Source organism: Echeneis naucrates, chromosome 22 (assembly GCF_900963305.1).
Source record: "Echeneis naucrates chromosome 22, fEcheNa1.1, whole genome shotgun sequence".
Classification (NCBI taxonomy): domain Eukaryota; kingdom Metazoa; phylum Chordata; class Actinopteri; order Carangiformes; family Echeneidae; genus Echeneis; species Echeneis naucrates.
Window position 1 is genome coordinate 9551303 of NC_042532.1, and position 19089 is coordinate 9570391.

The following is a 19089-nucleotide window of genomic DNA, read 5'->3' on the forward strand; positions in this document are numbered from 1 at the left end:
CCAGGCCTCATAGACTGCATCCGCCCTCGTGGGCTTTACCTCACTCAAGAGACTACTACTAGGCTGACTGCATAGGAATGCACAGGGTGCTGTTTTTCTTCAGCATATTAATCACAACTTATTAGGGCAAGGATATCGCCAGGTTCTGAAGTCACCGTTTCTGAAACATTGAGTGATCCTTGAGGAGCAAGTGCTCACTGGGGAGACGTAAATATCTCCCTCTTCTGTGTAAAACGTGACAGAGGAGCTATCTGATGTAGCCAAAAGGCAGGAGATAATGACAGATGTGCAAAATATCTAGGCCATGATTTTATTATTGCAGGAGAAAGGAGTTTCAGTGGATGATCTCTTTTGTGTACACGACAGACTGCTCTGGAATGAGCAGACAAACAAGCAGGTTCTTAAAGCGCTGTCCAAATGGTTTCTGTTAGGCAACTCTGACTGGTGCAAGCTGCTCACTAGAAGAAAGGTAACCACAAAACAAAAGCATATTTACTTTTATGACCACCTTTAAGATTTATGGTGCCTGGTGTGGAATGAATGGCTGGCTCTGAAAGAGATTTATTGTAAGTGCTGTATATTTTTAATATATCACAAAACAGTGTTGAGGGATTAAGCCAGGTTAAGAAAAACAGCTACTTTTCAAGCCCCACAAGCATGGTGTTCTCCAATCTTTGCATTTTTATGTAGCATAGGGTATTTATTAGTGCAGTGAATTTTAAATTTTTTGTTGTGAGCAGTCTAAGGATGAATTATTTGTAACCAGTTACTTGCAAGATGTTTTGTGTAGTTGTTTCATTCATATAAGCATACCTATAAGCCTCTGCAGTAATGAAAAGCCGATAATGGATGGATAATGGGGAATTTGACTTCACTACGTTTCAAAACCTGACAAGTTGATTAAAGGGTGTGAAGGGAAGGAAAGTAGGTTACACAAACTAACACATCCAGCTGTCCAGTAATGTCAGTTTTGTACTGTTGGCCAAAAGTCAGCTCCACATCAAGTGTGGACATGTCTTACACAAAGGATTATTGCCTTAAAAAAAACTAAAACTTAATGTGAGGGTCACAATTCCTGAGGAATGACAGTTTTTTTAATTCACCCATAGCAAAAATTCAGCCGTTACAACTCGTATGAATATTATCAATCATGAAATTTAGGAATTTCAAGAGGCAATGAGCCACATCTTGATGTAAGCACTCCCTGTTGTTATTCTATTGATCACTTCTGGTTCTCAGAGGAATTGATTACTCCGAAATCATGTAGTAAACTCAGCTTTAGAGCTTTAGCCTGTCTTCATCAGACAATGGATTCAATCATAGTCTCTCAAATTTTCAGACTGATTTTCTTTGCTGACACTCCCCTGTGTGTCCTCTTGTTTGTAAAATCCTAATTTGTTTCATTGATTCATCTGTCAATATTTTTCTTCGGACTCATTCAATCTGGGAATTTGTGAAAAATACTCAAAGCTACTCATCATATTGTTTATTTTGTGCAGCTAATAGTCCAAAATCCCCAAATACCCTAAGTACTATGATATGATATACTATGATACTATGATTTTTAGTTGAAATATTGCTTAAATGGAATTGTGGTTAGTCAATGGTGCCCCTCAGCAGAGCAAACATGACTGATTGTCTTTATATGTGGTCCCTGCGATAGATTGGCGTCCAGGGTGCACCCAGGCATTGCCCGGACAGAAAAGCGGTTAAGATAATGAAAAGATATAGGTTAAAGATCAATTATCAAAAGGCTACTGATTTTAACTAAATGAATTCCTAAGTTGACTTTGGTTCCTGCACAAAACTTTGCATATTACTTTGATATATACTTATATACTCATTTTGAAGCTACATTCCTCTCCAGTCTATGAGCTGATACTAAATTTTTGAGCCATTTACTGATTTTGATATATGTGCATTAAACAAATGTGACAATTGACTGAGTAATTGACAATTGTATTGAATATGTCTTATTTCAGCACAGGGATTCAAGTGCTGTAGTTTTTCCTTGTCTACAGCCAGCAGTGAGAGTACAAAATGGGACCGAGGGTTCAAAATACAACATTATTAAAGTTTCTAGAACTCCAGGCACATCAGACATTTTCCACTGACAGGCTACACAAATGTTGAGCATGCCATCTGGCTTTAAAATGCTGTTAGATAAGGTTGTGAGATAACTCAATGAGCTCACGTCTAGGAGCAGGCCCAACCCCGCGACCAAACCCTGGAAAACCTTTACTGTTGTAAATATCTGTGAAGGTAAATCTCTACTGATGTGGTTGTGATGTTTAGATCACTCAGACAATGTGTTTGTAAAGGGTGAGCATCGTGATTTCAGGTGAAGCTTTTTCTATATATATTTTATCTATTTTTACATGAAAATATTTAATAAATAGTTTCTGGAAATGTATGGGAATGATGGGTAATTAAATATGTTAAAATGAAACAGCAGTCTGACAAATATTTACTTTATAATATGGTCTTCTTATGGGAATCTGCATATGAATAGTCCCACTTACTTGTTGGGGTGTAACTAGGGGTGTGCCAAAAAATTCAATTCAAATAAGAACTGTGATTCTCATTTACTACGATTCAGAATCAATTTAAAATGTCCCAAAATAGATTTAAAAAATAAATAAATAAAATAAAACAAATCCGCAGGCTGTCTGCCTCCATTTTGTATGTGGGACGTCCTGACGTCACCACAGAGCCGGTTCTGGAACATACACATGCACGGTAAGAACCAAAGTGTGGTCTGGTCTGGTCTAGTCTCTACTCTCTACAGGGTCCAGTTCTAGTCTCTGGGGAGGTCCTGCCTCAGGTCCAGTCTGGTCTGGTCTAGTCTCTACTCTCTACAGGGGTCCAGTTCTAGTCTCTGGGGAGGTCCTGCCTCAGGTCCAGTCTGGTCTGGTCTAGTCTCTAGTCTCTGGTGGGGTCAAGTCTCTGGTCTGTGGTCTGGTCATTCATTCATTCATTCATTCATTAGCTCCGTGTTATTCCGTGTTTATAATGAATTTTGTTTTTAATGTATAATTCTGTGATTCCCTGATCACAGATTTTATAGGGACATATTTACCAAATACCCAGGAAGACCAAGCTTGACATGACCTTCACAGTGTGCAAGGTTTGCAAAATGAGGATTAAGCACTTCGGGAACCCATGTTTAACGGCACTATTTTTATTTTTTGTTTATAAAGTGACACTTTTATTTTTGTTACTTTAGCAATATGTGATATTGCTTTTATGCAACAGTTGCAACAATTCCATCTCAGCATGGTTGAATGTTTCAAACTTAATAAATGTGAAAAAGACACTTTAATGCCTCCATTTGTCATTCTGTCTTGCAAAGCAGACTGGAGTAGATCATGAGGATCCTTTTCACACCTATAGATTGAAGCAGAAATCATTATGAATCTAATTGTTTTGAATCAAATCGTAGCCCCAAAAATCGAATCTAATCTAGTAAAAGAGTCCTACCCCCAGGTGTAACTCCCTGAGGGTAAGTAACAAATGATTTTTACAAGATGTGTCAACGATGCCATACTGAGTTGGCCTTATAATAACCTCTCCGTATACCCATGGACAGTATTTTAGAAAACACGTTGCAGTAGTGCTGATGAAAACTTACAGGGGGCATGTTACAGTTTGTGCAGGAGCTCTGTGCCAAGAGAAATTCTTCAACTGGAAGGAGAAGGCGCATTTTGGAGTCAATGTCAGTCAGCTGCTCCAGGTCAGAGGGCTCTGGGGTGTAACCTTGGCCTGTCAAGACTGAGACAGCCCACATATCCTCCTGGAAGAAAAGCATCACTGAAATAAGTCATAGCCCACCGGGTATAAGCCTGCTTTGTTTTTCAGTGACCTAAATAAGGGACTTCTATCTATTGCCTAATCTGCAACCTTATAATAGTGTGAAATGAAGAATTATCTGTTAATTTCCACTTTTGGTTGGTGATCCCTTTTCATCATAGGAGTAAAAACTAGTAAAATTCCTAAATTCATCACAGCCCAAGGGAGATGCAATCTTGTTGCAAGGCCATCAGGCCAAACAAGAGCACTACACTACAAAGAGCACAACAGTAAACTCTGAATGCTCTCATTACAGAGGAGGAGAATACTGGCTTTAGAGGACAGCAAACATGAAACCTTGTAAACTTTGCGGTGCACCAGGCAAAGCAAAAAGTTAACAAATGGTTTGTGTCTCCCATGCACATATCTGCTCTGATTGAGCAACTCTGATTTTTAAATTTCCAGTATTTTGCATCGATACTTAGACACTAGGTCTGTCAGAGAGCCCTTGGTTTGCCCTTTGTCTTCAAATGTAAGTTATTAAAAAGACATTAAACATAAAAATGTCATAGAGAGAATGACAAAATCCCACTATCATTTCTAATATACTTGAAAGTCAAGATATAAAACACAGCCATGGAATAAAGTCTTATTTTCATCCTTTACATAGCCCAACACTGAATCCATCCCACTGACAATGTATGCATGATATATTTGTTTATATGAAATTAATTCCATCTGCAAACAAAGAGTTTGAGAAGTGCATTAATTTGCTTTCTTGTTGAAGCTGACAAGCCAACTTTCTGTAGCCTTACAACAGAGACATGTGAGTGGTATCAATCTTTTCATCATTTTTTCAGCTTTGAAGAATTCAGCATGTGAAACTATTACTATTATTCCTAAAAAAATGTTATTATACATTGGGTAGTCCATAGGGAAGAGAAGACGGGAGACAACGGGAAAGTGATACGCCATGACATGCAGCACAGGTCTGGGATGAAATCGAGATGAGGACATTGGAAGATTAGTTTGCCATATATCTGGATGACACTAGTACAAACCAGTCAGTTGATTTTTCAAAAGAGTCATCACATAGTTGTTCTTAAATCTCTCCTTTTCATATTGGATCAACTTGAGCCTGTAGGTGAGAGATGAATGTCAGTGCCTCACCACGGCTCGCAGAATGTCTTATGGCTGCCACTGATTTATTGCCTCAGGTTACCAGAACTGCAGAAAACCATGGAGTTTGTAAGGATGAGACTCAGTAACATAAAATAACTAAATGAATAAATAAAACGTGTGAGGAAAACAGTGAGCAGCAGCTTGTGGTATATGTGTCTCAGGGGATTCTGCCAAGAACTGAAAGAAGTCTTCAGAACTGATAACACATCACTGCCAAAGTCTTGGTGACATGAATAATGTGCTTGCTGCGTTAAGGCCATTCATAATAGCATGCCTCAGAATAACAGGAAGTCTTCTTCCAGCCAGTGAAAAAAAAAACAAAACACTGAGCATATGCACTCCCCTTCAGTTTGGTGTTTGGTATCTACCACATCCATTCCAGCATTGTTCTAAAAGTCAAGGCAAACATCACAAATAGAGCAGCAAGATGTTAAATAAAAAAATAAATAAAAAAAAAAAGCTAGCAAGCTGTCCCACGGACGCAGAGCTGTCGGGGTCAAGCTAAATGGAACCGTATGTGAAAGGTAAGTATGTTCCCTCTAACTTCCCAACAGACTACATCCCATATGACTTCAAACTGGCCTCACAGCTGCCAAAAGGGCTATTAAAGCAAATTAAAAGTGAGAATTAAAACATCTGAAGTTAAGATGGGAAACAGTCTACTGCTCCAGGTGGCACAGGATGAAGCTCTATGAAACGTAAACAAAAAGCCTCAATTTCTTTGGCTACTAGCTCTACCACCACATGTTCACTATGAGAGCTACAGCTTTGAGCAAGGATATATGAAAGATCCTGGCTTCTGAATTTCACAGAAACACCACAGAGGATATTATATGATTTGAAATGTGGCATTTCATGTGAACTGCATACAGCATTTACACATCTGGTTTATAATCGGAACTGCTCTGAGGAGTCAGGATCTTCTGCCCAGAGGCAGCCTCAGCTGCTAGAAAGTCATCAAAACAAGGATATCTGACCAATGTTGTCTCTGTCTGTGCTATTCTGAAGGCCAAAGAGTGGCTGAGGTATTCAAAAATGTCTTTAATAACATTATTTAAACAGCCAAATGTTATAAAATGGCACAGATTCCACCAAATAAGATCACAAAAGAAACTGAAGACAGAGGAAAAGAGTGCTCCCACAGCATATGTTGTCAGTTAGTGCACCATGTCAGCCTACCTCGCTGTATGCACCTCTGGCACTGTCCTCTTCCTCTTCGTCTATTTCTCGGAGGAGCTCGGCCAGACGCTCTTTTTGTGCCTGGGTGAGACGGACTTGGCCACCTTCCGCACTTACCAGCTAATGCATTACACAACATTTGGCAGAAAGAAGAATGTAATAAAAGTTATCATTTGCATCACATTTCTATTATTTTTATTGTGCCCAAATGGGCTTAAAATGTGTCCTTTTCTTCAAATACAAACAAGTATTTTTCCTTGTTGGAAAAACAAACAGATGAGAGACTCGCTCTTAGTCATGCGATAAACCCCAGCACTGCAGTTGGCCCAATGTGAACTTTGACATACCTCAATGTTTCTCTTGACAAAGTCCTTCTGTTTTTTCTTGCCTTTGGATGCTTCACAGCAGCTGACTTCAAATCGCTCTTTCCTGGTATCAAATGATTCTGTTGCGCCACCTGACCTCTTTTCACCTGTCACACAAGCCACACTTTAGATTCCGTATCATAAATATTGAGATAGTAAGTCAAAACTTTAATAATAACAAATAGCCAAAGTGATTTAAGAATCTCAGAATTTCTATAGAGCCATTATTCAGTCAAGAGTTTATTCTTTCATTTGATCCACGATTCAAGAGTTTGCAGCTGCCAAAAATAATCTTGAAAGTGGGAGAAGCGCAAATAATTTCTAAAGACTTCAAACAAAGCTTAAATTAAATGCTCCATTGTTGGATGGATATTCTACATCAGAATTTTAAGGTGTCCAACCCCCCCACTATAAAAATCAGCCAAAGTTGGTGCCTGAAATGAGAGATTCACAGTCTGGGATTCTGTTATTGCCTTTGTGATGATATAAAAAGCCACAAACCGTGAACAGTAAATTGTTCATGAGTCACATACTGGGTAAACTATTTGCATTCACCTCTGGAAAATTGGACCAGTACTTAAGTTAGTGCACCACTGTGTCCCCCAGCCTCAAGAGGAACAATATGAGCTGTAGCTGCAAGTTCCCCAAGCTCATGGTGCCATCAAGTGCACAAACTAGGCAATACATTTGAGAACATGAACAAAACATGGAATTGAGTGTGCTGCATTTTCTTTGGGAGAATCACGAACTTACCTTGCATCAAAACTTGTTTATGTCTGTCATTGTCACTGTCAGGGACCTGAGTTTCAAACAAAGGCCCAAAGTTTTCTTCCTTTTCCGCACCTTAAAGATACAAACTATGTTTTAGATATCTCTCCTGGCATGTCACATACTTTTCAGCACTGTTGATGATCAATAAACTGTTGTTTATGCTTACCACTGGCTGCTTCTAGAGCTAAAAACAGCCGTGTGTTCAAAGCTTCATGAGCACATTCAGACTGACCCTCGGGCTTATTTTGCTGCAGAAATATATTCATATATAAAATCAAACGAGAAGCAATACAAGTCAACACTTTTTTGTAGTCAAAAAAGTTCATTCCATCACAGATGGAATGAACTGGGATTGAAAGAAGAGTGAATTCAAACGCTGTATCCACCCGTAATTCCTCCCAGAGTTTAGCTTGAAGTTCTTTCCTTTGACGCATGACTTCTTTTTCTTTGCTGAGCTGTGCAGACAATATCTCCTCAAGTCTCCTCATTTCCTCAGTGGCTCGATGCAGTTCTGAATCTTCACTCTCTTCATCCACGGCATTGTGACACTGACCTTAACAAAGCACTATTGTGTGAAATGGGATCATCTTGAAACTGAATGTACTCCTCCATCATACATCACACTTACCTTGTTCAGGACCAGCGACGGAGGAGGCGGATATAGTTTCTCCCAAGCTGCTCTGGATTGAGAGGGAAATGTTTTCTAAAGTATTTGGAAGTTAAGATGAATAATCACAAGCATTGGTCTGGAAATCTTTACCTGTACATCAGCAGAATCGTTGGTCAAAACAACAAGGGCAAACGGGCTTGCTGGACAACTTCTGTCACTGTTGGGCAACACCACACTGGACACACGACTACCGGTTTGTTCGTTAGATGCGGGTCGAGAAATGTCATCCAAACTACCTCTGATAATTTCCATAGTGTGGTTATCTTATGCAGGAATGTGTTCTGTTATCAATTATCTGTTCGCCAAATAAATAAAAGACGTTCGTCAATACAAACTTTCTCCAGTTGTTTTCGTGTTTGGTAACTATGGACGCAAACATTCCCGGATGTTGTAACTATGCAACTATATATTTGTTGCCATGGCTACCGAACGAAATCTCTGCAGCTCAGCTGATCCTTCAATAGCTGCGGCTAGCTAGCGTAGCAGGTAATCAGTTAGCCGATAGGGAGCTAGCTAGCGGTTAGCTGTAGTGGTACCGCTACCGTAAATCGCATTTTGTTTTATCCGACAGTTTAAGTGTCGGTGGTGAAATTGGCGCATTGTTGGAAAACACGGAGACGGCTAGTAAAACCAGGGCAGGGTTTCGCGGCCGTGTTTGTGTGGTAGGTGACGCAAATAAACGAGCCATTCCCTCATACAGTGCAGTTAGCGTTAGCAAGCTAAAAGCGCTAATGTTGTCATCAGCAATGGTATATGTTCTATATGTGCATATAACATTTTTGTTATGTCCTTGTTGTCTCTAGAATAATCAAGGGTATTAGCTAGGGTAAACAATAAGCAAGAGGTGAAAATGGGTGTGTAGCCGCAGACAGAACGATTAAGAACTAAGGTTCATATTTTTTATGTTGGAGGTACAGTTAGCTTTAGTGAATATGTCGCATAGATTGATAGCTCACGGCATCTATGAAAGGAATTGGGTGTCCGATGTTATCTAATTACCCATGGCATCATCATCATCATTATCATTTTCGTCAGTTCTGTCGTTGTACCACTGTCACACACGCCCTCCCATTTCGCTGGCTGCTCTCCAAAGCTCTGCAGATTACCTGCGACATATGCAGGTGCCAGCAGATGGACGGCCACCCTCTCATTATTACTTGTATTTAGGTATTTCACAATGCAATATGTAATAATTTTCTGATCATTCCAGGTTGAGTTGACTCGGCGGGGGAAGATGTGCAATGGAATGACAGAGTGTACATCAAAAGCCTCTTTGGCCCGCATCTCAGCCACTAAACGGTCCTTTTTCTTTCTGCTGGGACTGACTGTTGTGTCCACAGGCCAAGGGTCAGGTAGGAGGCAGTCTTTGTGGTTCAACCTTCCTGCAAACTTCTGTGGCTTTTGTCTTTAGTCTGTTAACCTGTGCTTTCCCGGTTGAACAAAAACAATAAAATCAGCCATAGAAATAAATCACAGATTCCACTGTAATCCCAGCAACTTGTTTTTGAGAAGCAGCACTTTACAAATCTACCTGGCATGGTATGTTATCTAAATATCATGGTTTTCGAATTGTGTGCAAATAACAATAGAGTTAGCTGCTGTATATATTGACATGCTTTTGTGTGTTTTCATATTTTAGTCTGCAGAGCTAATGCACAATCACCTTTTAAGCAGGAAAGATGTGCTTTAGAAGTTGAAATGTTAACTTATGTAATGCAACCATGCTAGACCAAATCGGTGTTGCAGTCAGTTAGATAAAAGATTTAACTTGCAGTTGCTCTAGACTTTTATCAAAGTTTAATTGAAAGACCCACATACAACAATCCTATGGTCAAAGGCCCTGCACATAAAGAAAAACCAGGACAGCACTGTAATTTCCTGTACTTGCAGTTACCATGGCCTTGCCTTGAAATTTGCCTTGAATGTTTTATGAAAAGACTGGTCCTGACTGAAGATGTCCCCTTCTTCCTCATCTTCTCTAAAGATGATAAAAATATTGTTGGTAATGTCAAGTAAATTTTTTTGTGCCAGTTCTAGAATTTTTAGCTAGGTAATTGACATGGTGTAACCTTAAAAGAATTGAGTAGTTTCACAGAATTTCCTCTGCAATGGTCATCTCTTCCCAGGATGTCTGAGGCCATACATGGTCCAGAACAGCTGGGTAAACCTCACTGAGACCAACAGGGGCTCATTCCCTGTGGGCACAGTACTGCAGTACAGCTGTGACCCCGGTTACCTGCCAGACGGACCCAGCATCCTCACCTGCACGACGCTGGGACACTGGTCCTCTGAACCTCCTCGCTGTATACGCAGTGGTGGTAAGATATTCTGTCTCTTCTTTGTTTTCACATTTTTTGCCAATTTGTTGTAAATATAAAGTTAGAAAGAAAACAACAGTACCAAGGACAGGAATTTTTATCATTTGACATGTTTCAATATTTCCTTCATCAGCATGTCTACCACTCACTAAACCGGAGAATGGGGGCTACACCTGTCATCCATCCCCCTGTAGAATGTTTTCCCATGGCACTGTGATCGAGTTCTTTTGTGATGAGGGCTTCATTGTCAGTGGAGACTATAACTACCTTACTTGTCAGGATGGACAGTGGGACGGCCCTATGCAGATCAGTTGTGTAAGCCGAGGTTGGTAATTTTTCAAATTTTCTATGAGGCTCGAACAGTGACATGGCACTGAAAATAAAATTTGACAGAGGAAACAAAGCCGTCCATGTTAAGAGAAACAATGGCATTGAAACACGGGAAAAAAAAAACAAAAAAAAAAACCCATGCCAAAATGATGATGGAAAATGAAACTGAGCATACCACTGGAAACTGACAGCACCAAAAAGCTGTCACTGCAAAAGGACAAACACAAAGAAAATATGTCAAAATTGACAATGAAAAACACAAAACATATTGACAGACTGTAGTTTTTTAGTCAGTGTTTTATTTGATCACTTACTCCACACAAGTGTTTCAATGGCATTGTTTCCTTTTGCATTTAATTTAATCACTCCTAAAGAATGTGGATTTTGTGAATAAATTAGATGGTTGGCTGTGAAATTAAAAATGTTTTCCAAATACATTACATGATAACCTCTCTTCTTATAAATATAATTTATAGTAACATTTGTTAACATATTAACAATATTTAAATGTCAAAGATATGTCTCTTGTTTAAGGTTGTACAAGACCCTCAATGGTGACGAATGGCTCTACTAATCTGACAGACACCAACCAGAGCTTGTTCCCTGTGGGCACAGTACTGCAGTATAACTGTGACCCCGGTTATGTTCCAGCTGGCCCCAGCGTCCTGACCTGCACCACTCAGGGACATTGGTCCTCTGAACCTCCTCGCTGTATACACAGCGATGGTAAAGACAGATAACCCCATATATTCCTCATAACCTCATTGTACCTCTGCATTGCATAATCCACATACATCATAAGTCTGGGGTCAGCATTTACTGTAACCTGACCAAACAGGTGGTATTTTTCAGCATATTAATGATCATTCATCAATTTTAATTTAGTTACCCATATTCATTTTAATTTAATTTTTACTACTACCTACTATATGCGCTTTGTGTTTTTCCATTTACACCTGCAATTTTTAACATCCAGTTTATTTGCATTATAACTTCCATATATAGTGAAGCATAGTGGTCACAAAAAAATCTCCATGTGTCTTGAATCAACATTTAGCAACTGTGATAACAACAGGAACATATGGCCAACTCGCTGTCGAGATTACTATTTATGGAAAAACAAGCTACATTTTTATGAAAAACATGCAAATCAATGTGAGATGCTGACACTTTAGTGAAATAATATTTAGCACTGAGGTTTTTATATATATATATATATATATATATATATATGTCTTTCTTTCCATGAACAGTATGCCAGCCTCCATATCAGCTGGAGAACGGGGGCTACATATGCCACCCCTCCCCATGTGGAAGACTCTCCCATGGCACCTTGATTCAGTATTTCTGTGATGAAGGTTATGTCCTGAAGGGAGACTATGTATTTCATATATGTCAGTATGGAAAGTGGGACAACAAAATGCCAGTCAGCTGCCTCTTGGAGCAAGATAAAGGTAGTTTAGATAATAAATCACAATCTAATATCTGTTCTCATTCATTTTAACCATCATTTCTCTTTTTTTTTTTTTTCAGTTTTTTTTTTTTTTTTACATTATTATTACTCCTTTCCACTTTTTTGTTTTATAAAGTACTTTAAACACATTTTAATCAAAATTAGGATGTAAAAATGCCCTTATTGTGTTTAGGTTTTTGTTTTGTTTTGTTTTGTGTTTTTTTTTTTTTTTTATCATTTGTTTTGTTTTTTTAAGATTACGTTATAATTAAAGATAACAGTTATGAATGCTGTCCTGTCTTTAAGGCTGTGTAAGACCCTCAATGGTGCAGCATGGCTCAACTAATCTGACAGGAACCAACAGGAGCTTGTTCCCAGTGGGTACAGCGCTACAATACAGCTGTGACCCTGGTTACCTACTAGATGGACTCAGCATCCTCACCTGCAGTGCACAAGGACACTGGTCCTCAGAACCTCCTCGCTGTATACACAGTGATGGTAAACGTATTTTAATATTTTTCTCCTGCACATTTTATGCTTTTTCCAAGTGGTTTATGGTCTGGAGAAATTATTATTGCATCCAGTTATTGACTGGATCCATTAATGTATTTAGTGTTGGAAAGGGGCGTGATTCTGTTATATTAATCTGAGTGTTCTGCGTAGACGTTGGTAATTTTAGGATGAATAGAAAATACCAAAGAATGGAGCCCTGTGGAATTGCTCTTGCCATTTTATTTAATCGCAAGTGTAATTTCCTACTAAAAAAGAAGTTCCTATTTATTGTATTTCTCTCTTTCCATGAACAGTATGCAAGCCTCCATATGAGCCGGAGAATGGGGGGTATACTTGTCACCCTTCCCCATGCCAAAGACTTACTCATGGCACTGTGATTGAATATTTCTGTGATGAAGGCTATATTCTGAAGGGAGACTATAAATACCTTACCTGCCAATATGGGGAATGGGACAGCCAAATGAAGCTCAGCTGCTTCATGGAGCAGGGTAAAACTTAGACAGATATATTTGAATTATTATTATTATTATTATTATTATTATTGTTTTGTACAGATAACAAGGTCAGTTGTTCATGTTTCACAGACCGTGACCCAGCTTTACCATTAGGAATGCCTGCTTTGTCCATAGTAGCATCGACGGCCAGTTCAGTGGCCCTCATCCTCCTCCTTGTGGTGTTGTTTGTACTTCTACAGCCAAAACTCAAATCCCTCCATCGGTGAGTTTTCCCTCAAAGTTACGCTTGTTTATTACCAGCATCATATAATTAAAAACCATGGTGCATGGTTAGCATTGTATATTGAGGAAACAAATTTTGAAGGTCAAAGTTTCAACTTTTCCTCTGGTCCTAAATACTTAGGCGGGATCAAGGTGTGTCTGGCCAACCTGTGTCCATCATGGTGGAAGGAGTACAGGTGACTCTGCCCTCATATGAAGAGGCTGTGAGCAGTGGTGGAGCCTCAGCTTCAGCTTCAGCTCTCAGCTCTGAGTCTCGAGTCCAGATAGTGTTGTCGGAGGGTCAGCACGCTACAACGCCAGAGTCTGGCCCCACTCGGCCTTCTTCCCTCAAACAGCAGCATTCAGAGATGGCTGTGGTCCACCCAGCACCACCTTCCTCGTCATCGCCCTCACCCTCATCATCTACCTGGGTCCTGGAGCATGCAGGTGCTGTAGCTCTTTCATCCTCACAAAGTAGGCCGTCTGCAGGCAGCGACCAACACAGCTTATCTCTCGACTCTGAGATGGACTACTCCGATGGTAAAACCCCTCATTCTCAGCTTTTACTTATTCAGAATCCCAACTTTGTACCGATGCTACCTTTTTATGGGTTATCTACAGATATGCCATTGCTGAAGGAGGCCTGAAACATGCTGCAGCCTTTGGACTTACTCAAACCAACCAGAGTTGCTATTGGCCTGTCCTGATTAGCGGAATGCCTCTTGAGAGCTGTCAACACCGCTGTCAACAAAGAACAGCCCTGCAGAAGAGGCTCTGAGTGACGCTGTTGGTCACTCAGAACGATTCCTCTGAACACCCCAAAGGAGAACAGAGAAGGATTTCACATGTACATACATGCTTACATTTTTTATCGTAATTCCTACATTATGTATGTATGTCTAATGTCTGAAGCTCAGTTTGAAAATGTAGGACAACAAAGGAAGGAACAAGAACTTCTGATGGAATGCCTTCAAAGGGTAAGTGAAATGTAAAAAAAAAAAAATTAGGGATGTATTTCGGACAAAGACAAAGCTACAAACTCATTTTGGGAGATGATATCATCAGTGTCTTGTTTACTGTTGCTTTTTTTTTTTTTTTTACCGCATATCACGTTGGAAAAGATGCATGAAAGCTAGGTAATCTAGGTTTTTGTCCACGTCTCCTCACAGCATTGTCTTCTTGTGATTATATTCATTATTTAAAGTTTTTAATCATGACACCATCATCACACCGTTCCACGTGTCATTGTATAGTATCAGGCTGCTTGTCCACCCAAGGACAAATGCTTTAATTGACTTTTTTTGGGGGGGCCTGGATTTAGCACATTTCATCTCTACAAAGCCACATCTCCAAATGTCTTCTCTTGGTTATACCCTTTCCCCCAATGGCCTTAGCTTTCCACGTCTATGCACAGGTATCTATAAAATGTACAATAAGGAATTTTAAAAATGAAGGTCAGTTGAATGCCTCCACTGCTTAATTATGTAAAATGTGGCTTTGTGCACCTGAAATGTCTAACATATCTTCTTAATTTATTCAGGCCACTTGGAAACTCTTGTTTTGCATCAGGAAACTTTGCATTTTATTTATTTGTGTCCAGAATGCTGTTGATCAGCCATGGCTTCTTTTGATGCTTTTACAGCTCCTAGAAAGTAAAAATGAATGAATAAATAAATAAATAATTCTTTCCACTTTGCCGCAACACTTTGATAATTTTTAATGCAGGCACATTTAACGTGACACTGTAAAACTGGCTGGTAAGATCGAACAAATAAAGTTAGGAATTGTTTAGCTTTGTGCAATGTCAGTATTCACTTTGACAGTCCATTGAGTTTACTGTTAGACTGAGGAATGGTTTTGTTTTTTTTTTCCTGAAGAAGATATTTTAATATATATGTAAAAAGTTTTAAGTTAAATTTGCTCTGTATATATATCATATGATCATTTTAATTAAATATTTGAGATGTTCACATTGGCTATATCTGTGTGAGATTGGCCGTTCTTTGTTTTGACACATTTTAATGAAAGTATTAAATAGCACCTGACATCAAAAATTGATTCCTAAAATCTAAATATTCTTCAACCAGATTTAATCATAAAATGAACACATTTGGAATACAAAAATATCTATATAAAATGTAATTATCGGTTATCAGTGTTGTTCTTCAGCATGTACTTTCAATGCAGTCACTGTACATGCCGAATCAAGTGAACAATTAGTAAAGGACTTGACAGTATTTTAACATTAGCACAGGCTAGAGTGAAGTACGAGCAGCTAATACAGTCAGTGATGGTAGCGCATCGCTACGTCCTCAGTATGTCGCATTCAGTTCTTCTTCTTGCCTCCAGCACAGTTTTGTCATCTGCTCTGCTGACACTGCTGTTATTTCACCTCCTTGTTTGATGGCAGCAGTGTCCTGTTTACCTGTATCTATGTAAGATAGAAAAGGAGTTGTGTGTTATACTTCAGTCAGAATTCAAAAAACAGAGCCTGCCATGTGTAGCCCCCTTCAACCCTTCATCTCAGCTTCTCTCCACTAAAGCATGCAGACAGCTGTGACATTTACCCTCAGCTGGTGTTTTGAATATTGTTTGGTAACATCTGAAGCACAGGGCCAGGAGAAGGGCCTCGATACACTGGAATGTCATGTATATTAGAGGGAAAAGAAACATGGGTCCAATGGCCTCTGGGGGAAAGGCCACTTTTAGGATGGCAAAGCATAGCTGGATGTTTTGACACCCTATCTCCATGGAGATGGTCCTGCAGCATCTAAAAAGAATCAACAATATTATTTGATAATGGCCTTTTTTTTTTTTTTGCAGCTGGGTGGACAAAGTATACATTTTTCCTTATTCCTGTATGGCATAAATAATAAATGAACAAAAATACACAAAATAAATATACTGTAAGTTGCTAAATTGCAAAATGAAAAAAAAAAAAAAAAAAAAAACTTTTACAAAATTGACATTGACATTTAGTTGAGTAAAAAAAATTGTTGACTAAACTGTAGGAGAAATCTATGAATCTTCAATACATTTCTCTGGAAAAGCGAAAGTAGCTGCGGATGTCTGAGTCAAATTGAAAGTGAAACAAAAATTTGGTGTTTTCTTTTTGGTGCCAGCTGTTCTCATAAGTTGCATTGTTCCAGTAAATGACCATGTCCATTTTACAGCTAGAACTAACATAGCATACAGCGCTTTGGCTGGCTGTATCTCGACTGGCTTTAAATTCAGAGATCGGTACATCCAGCGAGTGTTCACTTACCTAGAATTCATTTTGCAGATGGCAGACATGCCGTATCCCAGCATGAAACCTATCAGTGGCATCAGTGCAGCTGTTCGCACAATTTCTGCTGTGAGGGCCATCCATAGGGTGTCTTTGATGGCAATGCTCGACAAGATAGCAAGTATAATGCTGGAGATTACCAAGATGCTGAGACCAACCTGTTGAGGTAGAAAATTTTGAAAGTATGTTACAAGAGTCCTTAAAGGGTATGTGAATCTGAAAATTACAGTTATCTGGGAGCATCAAGGTCTGCTCTTAATTATATCAAAGACAACATCATCCTGTTACACATAATGTCTTGTTTAAGTGGACCACAAATTACATCCAGACCATGTGATGAACTTATAAACATTGTACTCAACAGTCATTTTTTCCTGAAATCATTTTGATCTGTTACCGTAGAGAAAGTACAGCAGTAAATAATTAGTTATCTATTGGCTTTGTTTTATCTGAAGTAAAACTGAGGACCCTCACTTTTCTGATAACTGCTGCGTAGCTTGGTTTGTAGTGATTAAGGGCAATTCCAATGGCACAAGCCCCCAGGCTGAGTGAGAGAGCTTTCATAATGTCAGCAAACGGGACAGCTTTTTCCAGACCGGGGAAGCCTCGGCAGTAGATGTACAGCAGCAAAGGCATCAGAACCAGGGCTGCGAAGCTGGAGCATGTCGTCATTACGATGCTAGTGGCAGAGAGAAGAAACGCTACTGGAGAGAGTATAAATGTCGGAAGCACTAAACAATGCTCTCATTTTGACAATTTCTGTTCAGCAAACAGGAACTTTGAGGACAGCGAATTGAATTGAAGTCACGAATCAAAACATTACAGAGAGTTTACCTGAGGTTCAAGTCACCCTGAAGAGCCAGGGAAAAAATATTTGATAGGCTTCCCCCGGGACAGCAGCCACATAGGAGCACAGTCACAGCCTTGATGGGATCCATCTGTTGGATTTTAGCTAGACAAAAAGCGGTGAGGGGCATGATGCCAAACTGTGCCAGCAGGGCAATGGCCACTCCCTTTGGCTTGAAGAAATGTGCCTTAATTTTGTAAACTTCCATTGAACAGCCAAGCGATACCATGGTGATGAAGAGGATAACAATGATGAGGACGCTGATGATTTTGTTAAGGTTAGAAGAGGCGTTCAAATCAGCAATGCCTCCATGGTCAGACGCATTATAAATGTTTCCCCTGAAGAATTCAGTCACGTTCATTGTGCTGCACTTGTCCCAGTATACTGTGTGAGTACCAGCCTGTCGCTTTCACCTGTCGCACAGAACAAATCAAATGTATAGATAGCATAGGAATTCAACACTGGGATTTATTATTTTAGATTTCCATGGACTGGACAGAAATTGGTTTCAACCTACACATGTTCACCAGTAAATGCTCACTCCCATGTAAAGTAATTTTAAATTCAGCCTCCACTTGTAAGCAAAAAATGTTTAGGTTGCCCTTTGTATGTTTCTGAACTTAAACAGTTTTGAAGAAAATCAGAGAAATCATAAGTAACTTACTTCTTACAGAGGTCACTAAAGGATGACACATGCCCTCATCATACAGTGTGTGATGAACTGTTAGTTCTATGGATCTGATTACTAAATTGCCAAAGGTGAATTATGTATGCCAACATCTTATATGGGTTTCATCGTTGAGAATTGACATTGTGCATTGTGTGAGGTTTGGAAGCCAATAGGGATCCAATACGTGACTGAAACAAGTCGAGGCTGCTGCAGAGGTACACTACAAATTCACTTTACGCCAACAGGCAATATATTTAATCAGTTTGAATAATACATTAGTACTTTTCACATTTTTTTTTTTTTTACAGAAAATTTGGGGAAAATGTTGTGACCAGTGAGATAAGGTGGAGATCATGTTTCTCCTATAGAGTCATTCTATCACACCCCAATAGTCTATGTAACAATCCCTTTTGGGGCATTACTAAAGGGGCATTACTAGGAAAAGAATTTAACATTTTGTTGAACAAGAACTATGCATGTGTGTGTGTATAAGGATGTGTGTTAGTCCATTAAAATGCCCCAAAAAACAATGAGTGTACTAAGAAGCGATGTTACTCGATGTGTCAGTCTGGTTGCAATCAAATCATTCCGCACATTTCATAGATAACTTTGTCAGTTATAAATATATATAGTATACATTTTATATGTGAGGATAGTTATTAAGGAACATAATAATTACAATTGCTCGTGTTGAGTGCAACAAAGAAGCTTAAAGTGTAAGAGCATGTTTCTTTTTGTGCGTTTTAGTCAGTTAGCCTTTACAGTAAGTCAAGCTTTAATTCTCTGAAAACTGTTGAGAATAAAAGTCTCAATGTTAAAACAAAAATACAGTTGTTAGAAGTAATGATGTTCTTACCTTAACTTCAGGACAGCGTCAATGGTTTCCAACTGTGCCCACTCACACACTTGTGCACATCTCCCCTCACATTTTTGCTCTGAACTTCCTTTCCCTATTTGTAGTCTCTGCCCTCCCCTCTCTATCACATGGATTCATGAAAGT

At 39.2% G+C, this 19089-nt stretch overlaps 3 protein-coding genes across 6 annotated transcripts in view; 1 reads left to right on the plus strand and 2 right to left on the minus strand.

Moving 5' to 3' along the window:
* Positions 1 to 8241, minus strand: part of fsip1 (fibrous sheath interacting protein 1) — a 25509-nt gene extending 17268 nt beyond the window's left edge. The window contains exons 1-8 of the mRNA XM_029494315.1: positions 8047 to 8241; positions 7915 to 7966; positions 7673 to 7839; positions 7453 to 7534; positions 7269 to 7358; positions 6498 to 6622; positions 6151 to 6270; positions 3632 to 3793 (exon numbers count right to left, since the gene is read on the minus strand). Coding sequence (XP_029350175.1) covers positions 3632 to 3793; positions 6151 to 6270; positions 6498 to 6622; positions 7269 to 7358; positions 7453 to 7534; positions 7673 to 7839; positions 7915 to 7966; positions 8047 to 8208 — 960 coding nt within the window. The 5' untranslated portion in view covers positions 8209 to 8241. The remainder of the gene's footprint in view (positions 1 to 3631; positions 3794 to 6150; positions 6271 to 6497; positions 6623 to 7268; positions 7359 to 7452; positions 7535 to 7672; positions 7840 to 7914; positions 7967 to 8046) is intronic.
* LOC115035816 (sushi domain-containing protein 4-like) lies at positions 8096 to 15257 on the plus strand. 4 transcript variants are annotated; one of them, XM_029493833.1, is made up of 12 exons: positions 8435 to 8618; positions 8992 to 9077; positions 9167 to 9308; positions 10083 to 10274; positions 10408 to 10599; positions 11139 to 11330; positions 11858 to 12058; positions 12364 to 12555; positions 12864 to 13058; positions 13155 to 13287; positions 13429 to 13826; positions 13908 to 15257. In XM_029493833.1, exons 2-12 carry the CDS (start codon positions 9072 to 9074, stop codon positions 13931 to 13933), a joined length of 1869 nt encoding a protein of 622 aa, XP_029349693.1. In that variant the 5' UTR covers positions 8435 to 8618; positions 8992 to 9071; the 3' UTR covers positions 13934 to 15257. The 4 variants fall into 4 exon arrangements, with proteins under 4 accessions (XP_029349695.1, XP_029349693.1, XP_029349696.1 ...); XM_029493835.1 differs by lacking the exons at positions 8435 to 8618; positions 8992 to 9077 and adding an exon at positions 8096 to 8149; XM_029493836.1 differs by lacking the exon at positions 11858 to 12058.
* A 183-nt stretch (positions 15258 to 15440) lies between these two features.
* Positions 15441 to 19011, minus strand: slc10a1 (solute carrier family 10 member 1). The gene is made up of 6 exons (XM_029494352.1): positions 18946 to 19011; positions 17407 to 17832; positions 17047 to 17251; positions 16552 to 16730; positions 15854 to 16056; positions 15441 to 15717 (listed from the first exon to the last, which is right to left on the minus strand). Exons 2-6 carry the CDS (start codon positions 17778 to 17780, stop codon positions 15599 to 15601), a joined length of 1080 nt encoding a protein of 359 aa, XP_029350212.1. The 5' UTR covers positions 17781 to 17832; positions 18946 to 19011; the 3' UTR covers positions 15441 to 15598.
* Between the last annotated feature and the right edge of the window lie 78 nt (positions 19012 to 19089).

Bases quoted from the DNA above. Each gene is read 5' to 3' on its own strand.
- LOC115035816 (XM_029493833.1), top strand. The intron at 10,600-11,138 runs GTTGGTAATTTT...CTCTTGTTTAAG, and splicing joins GATCAGTTGTGTAAGCCGAG to GTTGTACAAGACCCTCAATG. The intron at 11,331-11,857 runs GTAAAGACAGAT...TTCCATGAACAG, and splicing joins TCGCTGTATACACAGCGATG to TATGCCAGCCTCCATATCAG.
- slc10a1 (XM_029494352.1), bottom strand. From the start codon at position 17,780: ATGAACGTGACTGAATTCTTCAGGGGAAACATTTATAATGCGTCTGAC. The intron at 17,252-17,406 runs GTAAACTCTCTG...CTCTGCCACTAG, and splicing joins CAGGGTGACTTGAACCTCAG to CATCGTAATGACGACATGCT. The intron at 16,731-17,046 runs GTGAGGGTCCTC...CTACCTCAACAG, and splicing joins ACGCAGCAGTTATCAGAAAA to GTTGGTCTCAGCATCTTGGT.